Below are 16,508 nucleotides of genomic sequence, written 5' to 3' on the forward strand. Positions count from 1 at the left end.
TTCCACTATCTTATGGAAATCCTTTAAAGAAAGATGAAATCTTGATACAGAAGGTTGGTTTCCCTTATTCGAATCGGTCATTGCATAACGTTTCAATATCTTGTCTATGTATAAAGCTTGGGATAATGATATCGCTTTGTTCTTTCAATCATTTAGGATTCAAATACCCAGAACAAAATTAGCTTTTCCCAAAATTTCCAATAAGACATTTGGCAATATTCTGGGACTGGACATAGTGAAATTTCAAGAAAATTGTGAAACGAGTCAAATAGAGAATTTCTATGAAAGTAAACTTGTTATTGGAGTTGGAAAATCAATGAAAATAATTTTGTATGTAAAAAATATGGTAAAAATTATTAAATTATAAATTCTAAAAAGTTGGAATAAAATGAAATTTTGACCAATATTGTTGGCAATATTGTTGTTGATTATTTGGTATGATGATAACTTGGAATGTATTGGCATTACTGGAATCACTTTTGTACCAAATTGGAAAATATTTGAATAGCCTAAAGACTAAATTGTAAATTTCCCATTTTTACTAAAAGAAGGGTAAAAGTGTACTTTTCACCATCCAAGGATTATTATTAAGAGTTAAATGTGACTAATGATTTTTGAATACGTGCCTATTTTTTGTGAAAATTTTTGTTAAGAGGCATATAAGGGCATTTTGCTTATTTCTTAAGTATTTTATAATAGAAATATTATCTTGATCAGATAATTGATATATGAAATGAATTTTGAGCATTGAATGTGAATGAAATGGTGAGATAAAGTATCACGAATTTGACTTAGATTTTGACCAAGTGTGACTTGGTCTTATTTGATATTATAAAAAAACAAAAAAACTAGTATTAGTTTCTTATTCTAGATATGCCTCCCTCTTCCTTCATGGGTTCTTCTCTTTTTATTTTTTCTTGTTTTTCTTTTCAAATTTTCTTAAGATCTCAACCCTAAACTTGAGTTCTTGTTAAAATAACCTAGAAAACATACTCCTTTCTAGATTCAAATCCTCCACTTTTAGCTAAGGTTTGTATGGCTCTTGAGAGAGAAAGTTAAAGCTAGAGAGAGAAAAATTCAATAAGGTAGGTGTGTTTTTCGTCTCTCCTAGCTTGATATTTGAGTGTGGTTGCTGAGAGAAAACTTGGAAAGTTATATGCTAATAAATGGATATATTTTTGTGTATAAGGAAATGAGGAAATAATGTGGAATAGAATCTCAAGCAAGGTGAGGATGGATTCAAGTGATTGAAAGCTTTTATTTTTAGTATGTGTGCATCTAAGATGAAAGTACCCTTGGATACTTTTACTTTTCCTATACTAACATACTTAGGAAATCGATGATATTGTGTAATAAATATGAGAATAGCGGTGTAATGAATGTGTCTAAATACCATAGGTTAAAATGTTGAAACTAAGTGGTTAAAAAATGTTGGCTTAATCAGTCTTGACCATAATGCACTATGAATTATTTAATTGCCATGGAATTGTTATTAATATGATTTGGTAATTGTGAATGATCTTCCACAATTTATTGTGGCGAATTTAGCTCTTTTCACTACTTAAGGAGTTTATACTCAAGTAATTTTATATCTTTTATGTTCATTTTTAATATTATTTAATTTTTAAGTTTAAATTGAATAAATTGAGCTTTTGTATTGTTTTATGACCTTTTAGGTCGATCCGGGTCTAAAGAAGAACTAACAAGTTGATTGAGTATGTAGGGCAACAACTTAAACCAATGAGTCAGTGGACTACCATGGATGTCACAACATCCAAGGAGAAAGTCATAACATTGAAGCAAGCCTCAACACTTAGCCGATTTTCCAACTCAAATCCACGAGGCAAGCTACTAGAGACAATGTCATGACATCAAGAAGGCAAAGTCGCGACATTCCACCTAAGTCCCAAAGGCCAAGTATTTTGCCAACAAATTTGTGACATAGATCGACGAGGCTAGCAATTCTAAAAGGGTGTTTTAGTCTGTACAATCGCACTTAACCTATTAAGCAACTTGTAATTGACCTAAATAGGTCATAATACATTAACACTATAATTATTAGCTCATGAGAACAAATTTAAGAGGAATTTTTAGTTTTATTCTTAGTTCTTTTCATAGATTCATGAGGGTTTTAGAATAGATTTAGCTTCTTTTTAGTTACCGCAATACTTTGATATTTTCAATTAAAATTTCTTTTTAGTTTTTTTTGTTTCTTTTATTTTCTGTTACAATTTTCTCCAACACAACAATCAATTAATTGTTCATGGGTTCGAGCAATTGATCTCCAAATCAATATTTTTGGATTTCTAGGTAACTCTTTCCTTTCTCTTTTATTTTGCATTTAATTGAATGTTAGATAACTGGGTAGGAATGTTTGCATCTAGAATGGTTAGTAACTAAACCCTAGGTTGGTTGATTGACTGAAGTGGAAGTGGTTAGATAGGATTTAGGGTTTTTAAATTGGTTAGTTGGATTAGGTTGAATATGATTAAACCTTAAAATTGATGACTCTAAGAAGTAATTTAGGTAGATGAGACCGAATGGGTATTCTACTTATCACAAGTTCAACCTAGCCCTATAATACCCAGAATGGGCAGGACCTATGTTGAGCAAGTAGCCGAAGGAATCTGAGTGGCGCAGTCCTATCTTCCCAATTGATGCCTCTGGCGTATACTTAAAGCAATTAGTTACTTATAAAGTATAAGGTAAAGAATGTTCTCTGGAAGGTACGGGTATGTGAAAAAGAAGGGAATGGTAAGAGTATTAAGGGTTCTTTTTGTAACAAAGATAACTCCAAAGGTAAGGTACACCAAGTTTGCCTAGTTACTGTACAAGTTACATTTTTATGAGATGGTCAAGAATGAACGATGGGGTAAATCAAAGATACGTAAAGATTATAGACTCTTGTAAGAATAACCTTACAACTGTTATCCCCTGAGAGGGCAATGTTGAAGGTTGATGATGCGTGTTAAATTCCACTATGGAAACATGAGTTGTCTATATATATACCTTGATATGAGCTTTAGAAAAGAAAAGGAGAGAGAGAGTTATCTTCTTCCTTCTATTTGAAAACACCATTTTTGTCTCACTTTAGAGCTGATAGGGGATCTTTCTTGCTAAGCTAAAACTAAGGATTGAAATTCATGTAAAAGGTTGTTTCATATCCTTGGTAAGTACTATGGACTTGCATGTTGACTTCTGAAAGAGTAAGTATGTTTTATGTATATAAATAATGAGATGAGATAGTAAGGTGTTGTATGGAGTTTTTCTGGGTTTCAGATGATAATAAAAGGTATATGAATGAGTTTTAATGGTATCCTTATGTCTTACAAGTAGTGAATTGTTGAGATCCCATGACGGATGTTTAGATCTGAAGATCAAGTTGCTATTCGTGGATGTAAGATGAGTCCCTAAGCTGACTCTTGCATGTATCCTGTGTATTTGAGATACCTCTATAAAAAGTAATCAAACTACGAATTTGAATCTAGGAAAGTATAGTATGATGGTTATGTAATATATGAATGTCTGATGGGTTTTCATGAATAGTTATTATGAAATCTAACCAGTTTCAACAAGTGAGATGAACCTTGAAGTTAAAGCATGGTTGTATGAGCATGTCTAGAAACATGTGCTAAGATCTATATGTTAGTCGAGTTATGAGGATGAATCAAAGTAATGAGTCAAAAGGGTGTCAATGCATAAAAATTTTGTTAAGTGAGTCTACGTCTGTTTCCGTGAAGTCATCCAAAGGAGTCCGTCGGGACTTTAAACATGATTATCTGGAAAAAGAAGTTCATGACACCATATCGTGTAAGACCATAGTTGATGGGCTATGGCATCATATGGAAGGACTATATCGTATAAGACCATAACTAGTGGGTTATGGCATCATATAGAAATAACAAAAAGAAGGTTATTACCTAATAGAGTTCTCTGCATGACCCAAAACGATGAGGGTCAAACCTCACGTAAAGTGAGTTTAGGCGAATCCCTATTGTGAACACACCGGAGAAATGGAAGCCTTTGTGGCAATATATGACATGGAAGCCTTTGTGGCAATCTATGAAATGGAAGCCTTTATGATGTATCTGAAATAGAAGCCTTTGTGACGTATCTGAAATGGAAGCCTTTGTGGCAATCTATGAAACGGAAGCCTTTGTGGCGATCTATGAAAAGGAAGGCCTTTGTGGCGTAGTCTAAAGGAAGGCTCTTATGGCAATCATCTAAAGGAAAAGCTTTTGAGACGGACCCTAAAAGATAAGAATGGTAATTATAACAAACCCTGAAGAAATGGTATGTGTGGCTAACTCTGAAGGACTGGATGGTATGGTAAATATTGAAGGAATAGTACATATGGAAAATACTAAAGGAATAGTACATATGGTGAACTCTGAAAGAATAGTACGTATGGAAAACACTAAAGGAATGGTACATATGGCGAACACTGAAGGAATAATACATATAGTGAACTCTAAATGAATAGTACGTATGCAAAAACTAAAAGAATGGTACATCTGGCGAACACTGAAGGAATAGTACGTATGGTGAAAATTGAGAGACACAATTCTGTAAGAAATGTTGTGGCAAATTTATAGAATGAACCAAGTAGACTAAAAGATCAACTTGATCAATAGTTTTTTGTAGGTGGGAGTTCCATAATGAGAACAATTAAGGTAATCACTAAAAGGTTGGTTGAAGAATACAAATAATGTACCAAAGATGCTAAGGGTTAAAAATGGTAACAAAGCAAGGTATGGCGTTTATGGTATGAAGAAGCTAGGTACTTGCCAAAGTCAAGTCAAAGAATGAAGATCAATGAGATGATAGTGAAATTCCCAGATGCATTGAATTGAGACAATACAGGTAAATGAAGGTTAACTCACTAAGTTATCATGAACTTACCTTTGTGTATTGTGTTACAGTTAAGGTGATTGGGTTTATGCTAGGAGAAATGACGCCAAAGTTATGCCAAAGGTGGTAGGGCAGACTATTATGCATATAGAATGTGTTGGCAACACAATTGTAGTCGGTATTATCACTAAAGGATAAAACTAATAGAACATTTTAATTAAGTTATGATATTTTGCTGTAAGTCCTCGCTATTTAAAGTATTGTACAATGGTTGTAAATATCTACAATACATTCAGTTGTAAGTTGTTGGAATAGTATCCTTAAATAAGATGTAAATGTTGAAAATGAGTATGTTTTGTTTTAAGAAAGTCTGAAATAGAGTTGTAATACCCAATATTCTGATCCAGCGAATTAGATCCGGTCGAGGGCATTACATGCCTGATTTAATTCATCAGGTCAAAAGATAAGTGAGTTAAGTCGATCAATTAACTTAGTTATAGACTGAAAGGTTGATCGATTGTGAACATCACAGCAATAATGTGCAAGCGTACACTGTTGATGCTAGTATAATAGACAGATATGAGTCTATCGGATATCGATTCCACAAGGATGGTTGTCTTTTGTCTATCAATGTTAGTGTAATAAACAGATGGGAATGAGATAAATTGTGAAAGTAGTTGTCGAAGCAATAACTTAAAAATAATAAGATAAAATATAATATTGATAAACTGAGATCCCCAACGTGAATATTCAACAAAATGCTAAGTGCTCACAAGGTATAAAAGGATAGGTGATTGTCGATGCATTAAATTGCAATGATTATATTACCAAGCTTAACTTCTATATTTAATCAAAGACTTAAACATGCACATTAGTCACACCTTCCGATGATGGCAATGGAACACTATTAAGAACAAGTGGATTAAATTCCTCCAATCCCCAAGCAACTTCCATTGTCATGCTTGTGAGCTTGAACTATCACTGCACCTTCCAATGTTAGTGACTGCAATAACACTTCCGTGCTAAAACATATTCAAACCCAAGGATTAAATCGTATAAGCAAGATTGAATAAAATAACATTTAACTCAAAAATCATGTATACTTTCGTACACACATGAAATAGAAAGTAATCACCATTATTTAGAAAAGAAAAATAAAAGAAACAAGTGGAGAATACTATTCCTAGATAACTCGACTTGATTCTCTCTATTCCCTCTTGTGTCGCACTCAGGGCTCCTCGTCAAAAGTTGTCTGCATCCCTTTCACGTCGGTTCACCTATAGAAAACTTAAGCAGCCATAGCCGAAAGTTTCAAAGGATAAGTTGAAGAAGATGATAATCCAAAAAACTCTCATCCCCCTCTTTCTTTTTTCTCTTTTATGTGAATATTTATCTTCTTCCAAACAGTATAGGTGTCATTTCATCAAAGTCCTGCTGCCTCTGTACATACAAGTTGGTTATACCAGACTGGACAACTCATACATTTTTGTTCTCATCCGGACAGCTGTCAGATGTGGCGACAATTCTAGGTGCAATCTGAAAATGCTCATGCAGCGACATCAGTACCCAAATATGAAAAAAATTAAGGATAAATAGGCTAAAATCCACTGAGTTATAAAATGCAATTTACCAAACTGAAAATGCTAAAATATGTGCTAAAGATAACTAAATGGGTACAAATTAACCAATAAGTAGGGAGAAAACATATGTTCTTTCTAGTACTATCAAATGTATTAATTAGGTTAATTGTTAGCTAATCAGTAAAAACCCCTAAATTTAAGTTAATCATAAAAACGGAAGTTAATCACCCTTCTTTCTACTTAATCTGATTGTTAATTTGGTGTTCCTTCTTTTATGCACTTTAGTTCTTTTCTACAAAATCTCTATTTTAGTTTTAGTCATAATGTGATAAGTAAATTAGTATCTATTTAAACCTAGGTTAGTGTGTTCTTCCTTATTGTTAATTTAGTTTAAACAAACTTCCATTGGGTACGATCCTCAGAATACTTACGTGTTTCGTTGTAAAAAAATTCTATATTACAATTTGACATGTTCGCTTGTAGATACAACAGTATAATTCCATACTTGATTATAGATTTCTAAGCCTCAGCACACGCATGCTGGGGTGCGGTCAGTAAACAATTTTGAAATGTGTTATCAATGAGGACAATGTGGTAAGATGTCAATATGACCAATTTCACGATCATTATGTCAATAAAATCTACCTTGCACAACAAATGAATTTGGTACGTGATAATGTGTATATGACTTATAAATTAAGACTTAATGTGAAGATAGAACATTCAGTATAAAATGTGGTCTTAAGATTTGTAATTAAGATGTTTTATGATTCTATGTTAAGAATGTATTTGAATTGATGATTTGTAAATTAAACTTTGGTTTAAAATCACTTTAAGCTCATTTTCATGATGAATGTTGGTTTTAAATGTCACTTGAATGTGTTTGATTTGATTTAGAACTTATTGATATGTTTTGGTAATGTTTAAGGATGTTATAGAGTGTTTTTTTATTGATTTTTGCTCTAGGGGACTCAAGTTTCGATACTTGGCTCAATTGTTTCGGAATAATTGAGTTAAACAACAAAAATGGGCATACTGGAGTGAATGTATCAATACATCTACCTAGGTACCGATACATCTAGGTTAAACTTGGCTTACTACACTGTTTTGGTTCAATTTGACTCATGGGGGCCCATTTTAGGTCCCAGCGCATCCGATCATCCTTAAACCTCTTATAAATGATTTTAAAATTTTTTTAAAGCTTTAAAAACTATTTAAACTTGAATTTATTTTATTTTATTAAATTGTTTTGAAGTTTAAGTTATGGTAAAACTCTTATTTTGCTAAAATTGAAAGGTCTCAATTTGAGCCAATGAGCCTAAAAAACTTGCATGTTCTTAAATTGTGTCCCCATTGGTATTTCATGATTCAAAATGATTACAAATTGCATTTATATCTCTCTCAACATTGCCGATTTTTTTAAAGAATGTTTCCGCGATAGGAAAAAGGGATACTTATATACAAAGGGAAATTTTGTTAAGTTATAAAAGTGTCCCCGTAGCATCTCTCATCCATACTGTAGAACAAGATGGGTGAGGTGTGTTATAGTCAAGGAATCTTAAGAATGGTGACCCAATGTGTAGGGATTATTATTTGAGTTTTGCCTGCAATGTGTAAGGATGGTGTATGGTATGTTCGACTAATTCTATACCCAAGGGCCAAGGTGTCTCCAAGTCACATTGGGGTTGAGATTAATTCTTATTGGGCCATGAGTATTAAACGTAAATGTTCTCAACAAGTTCACTTTTAGGATTTGAACTTATATTCTCATTTTTATAAGTAAGGCTGCTACCACTCTGATTAACAATTTTGTGAATATGTATAATGTGTGTATATATTAATTAAAGGTTAAATGGAAGAGAGCTGGCATAGGTAAGGCGAATATATGATATATATTTGTATTATTATGTAAGTGCTTCACTAAATTTGGTGTGACTTGATTTAGTGATATCAATTCAAATAAAATAAAAGATACAAAATCCAAAATATAAAACCTAACCTAATATATATTTAAAAGATTACGTTAGTAACATTCTTTTCTAATAAATATAACTTTTCCTATTTTCTCTCATAAAAAATACAAATGTACTAAAGATAATCAACTTCTCCAATAACTTTTACTTTCTTATAAATATTTTATTATTATAAAAGTGGATGTCTATTAGAATAAGAAACTTGATGTACTATAGGACTCTAACGTCCATTAGGAGTAGAATCTTATTTCATTTATGCTTCTCATATTTATAAATATAGATATTGGAGAAACATTGTAAATATAACTTTTGGTCACTAAAAGAATTACTTATCTTTGTTCTCTTATTCTCTTGTTCTTTATTCTTTATTTTATAACATACTTTTCGTTATTTTAATTATCTCATTTATTATCAAAAAATAGTTAAAGTTCAATACAAGTCCCTATACCATATCAAAAACTTCAATTTAGTCATTCTACTATTAGAAGGAATGTTCTAGTTTCTGCACATTTGAAAAGCTAACATTTTAGTCTCTACCTCTACACGATAACTATGCATTAATGGGATGGCGTGGCTTAACAGCAGCTGATGTGTCATTAAATCAAATTAAAAAGATTCTTAATCTTGAAAACAAATGGATAGACAATAGTTTTATGGTGGCTGGTGTGGTTCAAACTACAAATAATTTAAACACAATAATTATGTACAAAATAGAATCTAAAACAATTTGGGGGTGTAAAAGCAAAATCAATTTGTTACCTCTACTCATTCTTCAAAATTGTTGTTTAGATTTTTTAATATAATATAATATTTGATTTAATGTCACGTTAGTTATCGTTAAGTTGTGTCATTTCATTAACAATAAAATTAACATGCAAGGAATAAAATATCAGTTTTCAAACATTCAGAGACTAATGTATTTCTTTAAATAGTAGATAGATTAAAATGAATTTTATGATATATAGGAAATGTACTAAACTTCAACCTAAAATTTTCATCATTCATTCTTTTTTTAACGACACTTATAAGTAATTATTGAAAATAATCATTTTAAAATTTTGTAATTAAAATTTTAAAATATAATTAATTTTAAAATATTTATTATTTTAAAATTATCTTTTCACAAGTGTGATGGATAGGTTAAATGAGATAACTCAAGTGACGTTAAGGCGAAACATATGGGATTTTTATATATCATCTGAATGCAGCAGTATCATTGGAAGATTTATCATTCCCAATATCCAATATTATTTAGCTCATCATCTTCATCTTCAAGTCATGCAAATTCATATACATTATATCATACACTTTTCACGAAGCCTAGAACTCAGATGACTGACGTGTATATGAACCTTTCCAATAACTGTTGCAGACCAAATTTTCCCTGAAAGACTGAACATATCTGTATACAATATTAACAACACAATTATTTAAGATTTTTTATTATTTAATTGTGAATTTATTAAAAAGTCAGTATTTATACAAAGAAATAAATATTATTTTAAGGCTGTTATTGTTTTGTTAATATTTTATATAAAATTTAAAAATAAATGCATATAAAGAGTTTCATATCCAAACCATTATAACTTTGAATTTTTTCGTCTTTATCATCTCAATCAAAATAATATTTTATTCTTTTTATCAATATTTTATAAAGTTATTACATACATAAAATCTTGAGCAACAACTTTTTAGGTTTTAAGAAATGTTTTATGATTTTTCTTTAAAAAAACATTACTTAATAAAATTTTGACATTATTAACAATTATAATTGATAATTTTGTCTTAATTTTCTTAAAATAATGTTACTGTAAACAAAAATTAAGAAATATTCTTAAGATAGCTTACTCATGCTTTGCTAGTGGGTGGAAATTAAGGCTAGGTTGTCAAAGGAGGGACAATTAACTTGAAAGAGGCATGCATACGTCTTTATTCCCTCTTTTACAAAAGGCACCATAGCCACCAAACTTCAACATCCATGAACAAAACTAACTAATAATAAGCTAAACTAATTAATTAAACCTTGTACATATATATATGGCAAGAAGATGATGAAGTAAATTCAATGGGTGGAGAGCCAGATTACATCCTGAACAGCGGCGGCAGCGTACATAACACAGCTGAAGAAAGTGAAGGCTATTGAGACGGTAACATGATCGCAGAAGCTATCCAATGACTTGCAAAAATTGGGCAACGCTGTGTGTCGGATTCCGGTTCGGTTCAGGTTGGCTACACCCGATGCTGCCGATCCAGCACTCATCATTGCATATGCCAATATCTGCACGCGTATATATCATTCAACAATAATGGATCAAATTAAGGGTATGCATGTGTCGCATGAACATGAAGACATGCTATATACCTGATCTCCAGCAAAAACAAGCCATGCTTGGTTTCTTGAGGGAATCACTGGAGATTTCTTCACTAGTAGCCTTGAGCCGGCAATGAGTAATTGGAGCAAAGAGTAAGCTGTTGCAGTCGCTGTTACTCCAACAAGATATCTGTTTCATAATTAATTAATTAATTAATTAATTAATTAATTAATTTACCAACCAAACTTCAGCATTTTCCTTCTTTCAGGTCGGAAAAAGTTACCCCACCTTAAACTACTCAAAAACCAACACATGTTCATGGAAATCAACCAAAGGCCAAATAATGTATGGGAAAGCTTCAAAATGTATCGGGAAACCCAGGAGAAAAACGTTTACAAAGAAAACAAAGGGAATCCTACAACTATAAAGCATATAGTATTAAAATGGAAAATCCAACACTCACGGGTCTGAATTCTGTTCATGTCAAACAAAATTGCTTACTTCACCCCGTTAATTTTTGTCAAAAAAAAGCATAGAAACCGCAATCTAAGGGATTATTTTATTGATAAAAATGCCAATATAAAAAAAATAATTAATGGAGTTTGATTGCATATAAAACTATACATACAAAGACAGCTCCCAATGTATTTTATACTTGATATTGATCTCAATTCAAGCATTATGTACACAAAAATAACAGCAAATTCCAAGTATTTCAGAATTTTTAATTTCTCAACTAGTTAAACCAAAGGAGTGAAGTGATAACCCTATTTTTTGCCCCTTTGGTCGGTGAAACAAGATGACAAAAGTAACCGAAAGATCAAAAGCTCACACACTTAATAGGACCCCGTTAGGTGAGCTCTCCATTTTCCTTCACTTTCTCAGCAAACAAACAAACGAAAACTTTCAACTTCACAAGGTAAAGTAAGAAAACAAAATACTAGAAAGAAGTTGAAAGATGTAAATTAAGGTTAAATATACTTACTCAAAGGAGTAAGAGAAAGACCATTTGGAGTGGAGCTGGAGCTGAAATCCATAGAAGGAAGCAGCGCTAACCTGACGGGCGGTGACCATGAACGACATGGCTGTAACTGAAGTAGCCATGCACAACAGCCGGAGTGTCAGCACCACCACATTCCCTTTCGTCAAGGTTCCTCCAGTCTTGGACCTTACACAGGGCTCACCTTGCCGACCATTCTCCTCCGCCATCACCTTGGCCTCCGTCAGCTGCCTCGGCGTTGCAGATGGCGGTGGAGGTGGTGGTGGCGGTGCCGGCTCTGTTTTGTGGCCATTCATCATTATCTCTCAAAGCTATGTGACTTTCTTTGAAATGGGATATATATGTTTTGTTGTACAAGATTATTGGATGAAGGAGCTACCCGAGAGGGGTTTATAAAGGGCAAGCAGAGCGTATATTTTATCGAACATGACTTGCTAAAAATATATGTTTTATTCCCTATGTGTTTGTTTTACGTAAAAATGATTATTGTTCAAACAAAAAGGTTCTTTTATGATTTCTCTTTTTGAATAATATAAATAATATTTTAAGAGTCCCTTCAAGGAACTTAATTTTTCTATAAAATTAATTTAAATAAAGTGAAATATTATTATATTATAATATAATATATATTTTTATTTTTAAAAATTAAAATATTAATCTCGAATATTATAATTTTCAATATTATTAAACATTTATATTAATCATATAATAAATTATTAATATAATTAATATTTTTATTATTTTAATAATTTTTAATATTATTTTTATTTTAATAATAATTTTAAATTTTAAAAATATTCTTAATTTTTATTAAAAACTTTATGTTAATATCTTAATAATAAATATATATCACAATATATAAGGACACATAGTAATAAATACTTCATAGAATAAAATATGAATATTTTAATAATACAGACATAAATATTTGTTTAATTTTGCTTACCTTCATTTATGATTTCAACTCCAATGTTTTACTATCCATTCTCGTGTATTTATATATATATTAGTTTTAATGTCATAAGAATTACATATGATATGTTTAATATCTAATTAATTTTTAAATATTGTACTTTTAATTGCTATAATTAATATAAGAGAATAAGACAGAGAGAAATAGGCACACAACATTTATTATTGCAATTCAGAAAATAATTTTACTCTGTAGAGACTAGTTTAGTGAATCATTTAAAAAAGCAATCAATCTAGAAATCTATTTGCTGAAGTTTGATCTACCTGGCTGCCACTAGACATACACGTCTGGATTGGAAATACTGCAGCAAAAAGATAATAAAATTAATCAGCGGTGTCCGCAAGTATACGGGTCAAATTGTAATATAGTAAAGTGTTACAACAAAACACTCTGGGAAGTATTCTGATGATCGTACCGAATAGGTTGAATTAAACTAAAATCAATTTTCTACACTAACAGTGCTAAATAGTAATAATCTAAAATTATATTATGAGAAACCAAAATAAAAATAATTAATCGAAATAACATAAATTAACTATAATTAAATACAACCAATTAACAATCGAAATTAATCCAATAACATAGGCAAAAGATTAACTTACTTCAGTGTTCCTAATTAACTTTAGAACTCGGGTTTTATCGAGTTAGCTATTAATTAACCAATTATTACATCTCGACCTCTAACTAATTAACTAATCAACCAATATACGCTTATCTCTCGACCTCACTTTCTTGACCGAGATAAATTATGATTTACTCAGTAAACTAAATTATGATTTACTCAGTAAACCTATCTCTTGATCTCGTTTATCCTGAATTACTACCTAGGGTCGTCAATACTAGGGTTTAATTGCACATAATTTAAGACAACTAACTCGGACTCAAACACTAATTCTTCCGTTAATTATTCCATATCTACTCGTTAATCTCCCTAAGGAAACTAGCCACTCATGACTCTGGATGCAATTATCCCTAATTTCATAATTAACATGCAAAGAAGAAAGTTAAATAGAGAAAAGGGAATAAGAGAATGAATGCATTTTTATGTCAATTTGCTCCCAAAAGTCGAATTTCCTTTGACAATTGTGAAGACAATTCCAATTCTAATTGAAAACTGAAAAGAAATAAATAAAAACTACTTAATTAAAGGCTTGGATAGAAATCAAATCCAATTTAAACAAAGAAAAAAATTATGTTTATAAAATAAAAAGGACTAAATCAAAATGAAATAAAAAATTGGAAATAAAAACCCTAAGCTAAACTAAGTGGCTCATTTCTCCAAGCCTCCAAAAGTGAAGCTAAACACACCTATTTATAGCCAAAATTGTCTGACCTAATTAGGTTATTACAGGTCTAAAAACTAATAAATGTTTATTGTGCAAAAAAAAACAACCCTAGCTTAATTAGCCTGATTTATTTTCTGGTGTCGTGACACCACAAGATTAGTGTCGCATCACTGCCTTTTGAGGCTAAATTCCTTGGCTTCGAAGTTCGGTGTTGCGACACAACATCTCGGTGTCGCAAAGCTATCATCATCCTTCATGTTCTTAGCCTGAAACCAGTGTCCTGCACACTTGAGTAGCTCGCTAGTTCATCCCTAGGACCGTATTGGCCTATTAGGTCATCACATGACTAAAAATTGAGTTTAAACGTTTATTTTGTAGAAATTAAACTTAAACTAATAAAAACTAAAAATGTAATAAAAGCATGTAAAAGAGCTAGATAAGTGTCGAAAAGACTCTAATTTTCCACAACTAATTGTGGTAAATCACTACCATTACATAAGAAACAATTGCAGCCTCAATAAATATCCCCTACTTGTTACAATCACTTATCTAAATTCCTCACCTATAACAGATTTTAACTCTCCAAAAGGCCTATAAAGAGTGCAAAGAAAAAAATATGAAAATTAATAGTAGTTACACAAGAAAATAAAGCAAAAGCACTTTAAAAAAGATGCATTGGACATATGCATAGGTGTTGCCTATTTATAGGCAAATATGGTAGCTTCTCCAAGTAACCTTAAGCAGATAAAATCACCATTTGAATTGAAATATTATCCTAGAAAATACCTTTCATTTTGAATTTCAATTAGAGTCTTCATATCCAAATAAAACAACCAACTTGGTCTTTGATCTACCGTCAAATGTAGTAGTAATTTCGATCTATTTTTGCACTTAAGAAGCTTCTTTTCTAACCAATTTAGTATTTTATATTAGTTTTCTATATTTATTAATTTCTATTAAAATTTAGTAAAAATAAGTGTTTTTAACACATTTTGTGAGCGTTGTGACCTATTAGGCCGACATAGGTCTTAAGTAGTGCTAATGTGTTGAATTGAGTGTGTAGGGTGATGAATTATAGGCTCAATTGACATGGGAGCAAGGGACAAGTGATGCACAAGCTTCCTTAGCCATTAAAGCATGAAACAAACCAAAGAATGCGCGAATCACATGTCGTGTCGCGCCATAGACCTTGTATGGTACGACATAGGGCCAAGGTGGTGCCCAAGTTTTTTGAGGCTATTTTCTTCTATATAATCGACTTTATACGAAGACCTAGGACGTGTTGAAGACCTAATTCAGACCGCCAATGATCCTATAAATAAGAAATTAGGGGTTTGATTTAACTAAGTCATCTTAGATGCCTTCAAAAACCCTCGTAGATTAGGAGTAGGATTAAACTTAGTTTTCTTTCAGTTTTCATAAACAACTTTGTACTTTCCTTTTAGAATCGGTTTCTATCCAAGAGCTTTTTTATAATATTGAAGTATTTCACTTATTTGCCTCTGCAAGCAATGACATTTGTTATTTTGATCGAGAGATTTTCTACTTTGTTCTTCATTTGACATCAAATCCAGGATTATTCTAATCTATTTTCTCTTTTGATTTAGTTGTGTTATTTACATGTTTTATTCAATTGAGATTAAGAGTATGAATAACATAAGTGGCTAAATCCCTTAGGGGAGATTAATTAGTGGATAGGGACGTGATTAACGGAGGATTTATGGTTTCCTGAGAAGATTAATTTGTTGATTATGCATTCCTAAACCCTAGCCTTGACAACCGTAGTAAGTAATCATAGGTTAGATAAGATCGAGAGATAAGTCTAACCAAGTAAATTGTAGTTTATCCTGGTTGAGAAAGTGAGGTCGGGAGATCAGTGAGTATCAACCAATCGAGTTATTAGTTAGAGGCTGGAAGGTAATAATTTGTTAATCGGTAGTTAATCCAACATAAAACCCTAATTCAAAGTTAATTACAAACCCTGAAACAAGCTAATCTTCCTGATTGGTTTTATCAATTTAGTCGTTTTTTATTTTCTTGTTTATTTATTTTAGTTATTTAATTTCTTTTATTAATCCCTTTTATGATTTGTCATAATATAGGATTTAATTATTACTATTTAGGCTTATTATTGTAAAGAGATTTTCTATAGGTTTATTCCATCCTCCCTTGAGTACGATTCTCGAATTACTTCTCATTTTCTATTGTAAACACATATACTATATAACAAGTTGACCTATATACTTGTAGACACCACTGCTTTAGTTTCTTATATTTTTGGTGTGATCTTTTTACAATAAACAATAACACATTTATAGGCGGTCAGCCCCAAGTAAAAGAGATAGAAGATAATGATAAGAATTGGATAGGATTGTCAATCCTTCCTCTTCCACCTCTCTTAAGTTCGATCAACAACATTAAGAAGAGATAAAAACATAACTTGAGGATCATTTGTCGACTAAGTAACATATCATGGAGATCAAAGTAAAGAATGCTAACCTTAAACTGCACATAGGTTGTCCTGAACAGATGT

General features: G+C 31.5%; 1 protein-coding gene across 1 annotated transcript; it reads right to left on the reverse strand.

Annotated features, from left to right (window-relative positions):
- Positions 1 to 10,305: 10,305 nt before the first annotated feature.
- LOC105788037 (CASP-like protein 3A2) lies at positions 10,306 to 12,135 on the reverse strand. The gene is made up of 3 exons (XM_012614716.2): positions 11,702 to 12,135; positions 10,767 to 10,905; positions 10,306 to 10,682 (listed from the first exon to the last, which is right to left on the reverse strand). The coding sequence occupies exons 1-3, from the start codon at positions 12,013 to 12,015 to the stop codon at positions 10,467 to 10,469; spliced, it is 669 nt and encodes a 222-aa protein (XP_012470170.1). The 5' UTR covers positions 12,016 to 12,135; the 3' UTR covers positions 10,306 to 10,466.
- Between the last annotated feature and the right edge of the window lie 4,373 nt (positions 12,136 to 16,508).

The sequence above is a fragment of the Gossypium raimondii genome, chromosome 2, assembly GCF_025698545.1.
Source record: "Gossypium raimondii isolate GPD5lz chromosome 2, ASM2569854v1, whole genome shotgun sequence".
In the NCBI taxonomy this organism is placed as follows: domain Eukaryota; kingdom Viridiplantae; phylum Streptophyta; class Magnoliopsida; order Malvales; family Malvaceae; genus Gossypium; species Gossypium raimondii.

What these genes read in the sequence shown, in the direction of transcription:
- LOC105788037 (XM_012614716.2), bottom strand. Translation starts at nt 12,015, where the DNA reads ATGATGAATGGCCACAAAACAGAGCCGGCACCGCCACCACCACCTCCA. An exon ending in TCTTTCTCTTACTCCTTTGA is followed by an intron (nt 10,906 to 11,701) that starts GTAAGTATATTT and finishes ATTATGAAACAG; the next exon opens with ATATCTTGTTGGAGTAACAG. An exon ending in TTGTTTTTGCTGGAGATCAG is followed by an intron (nt 10,683 to 10,766) that starts GTATATAGCATG and finishes ATACGCGTGCAG; the next exon opens with ATATTGGCATATGCAATGAT.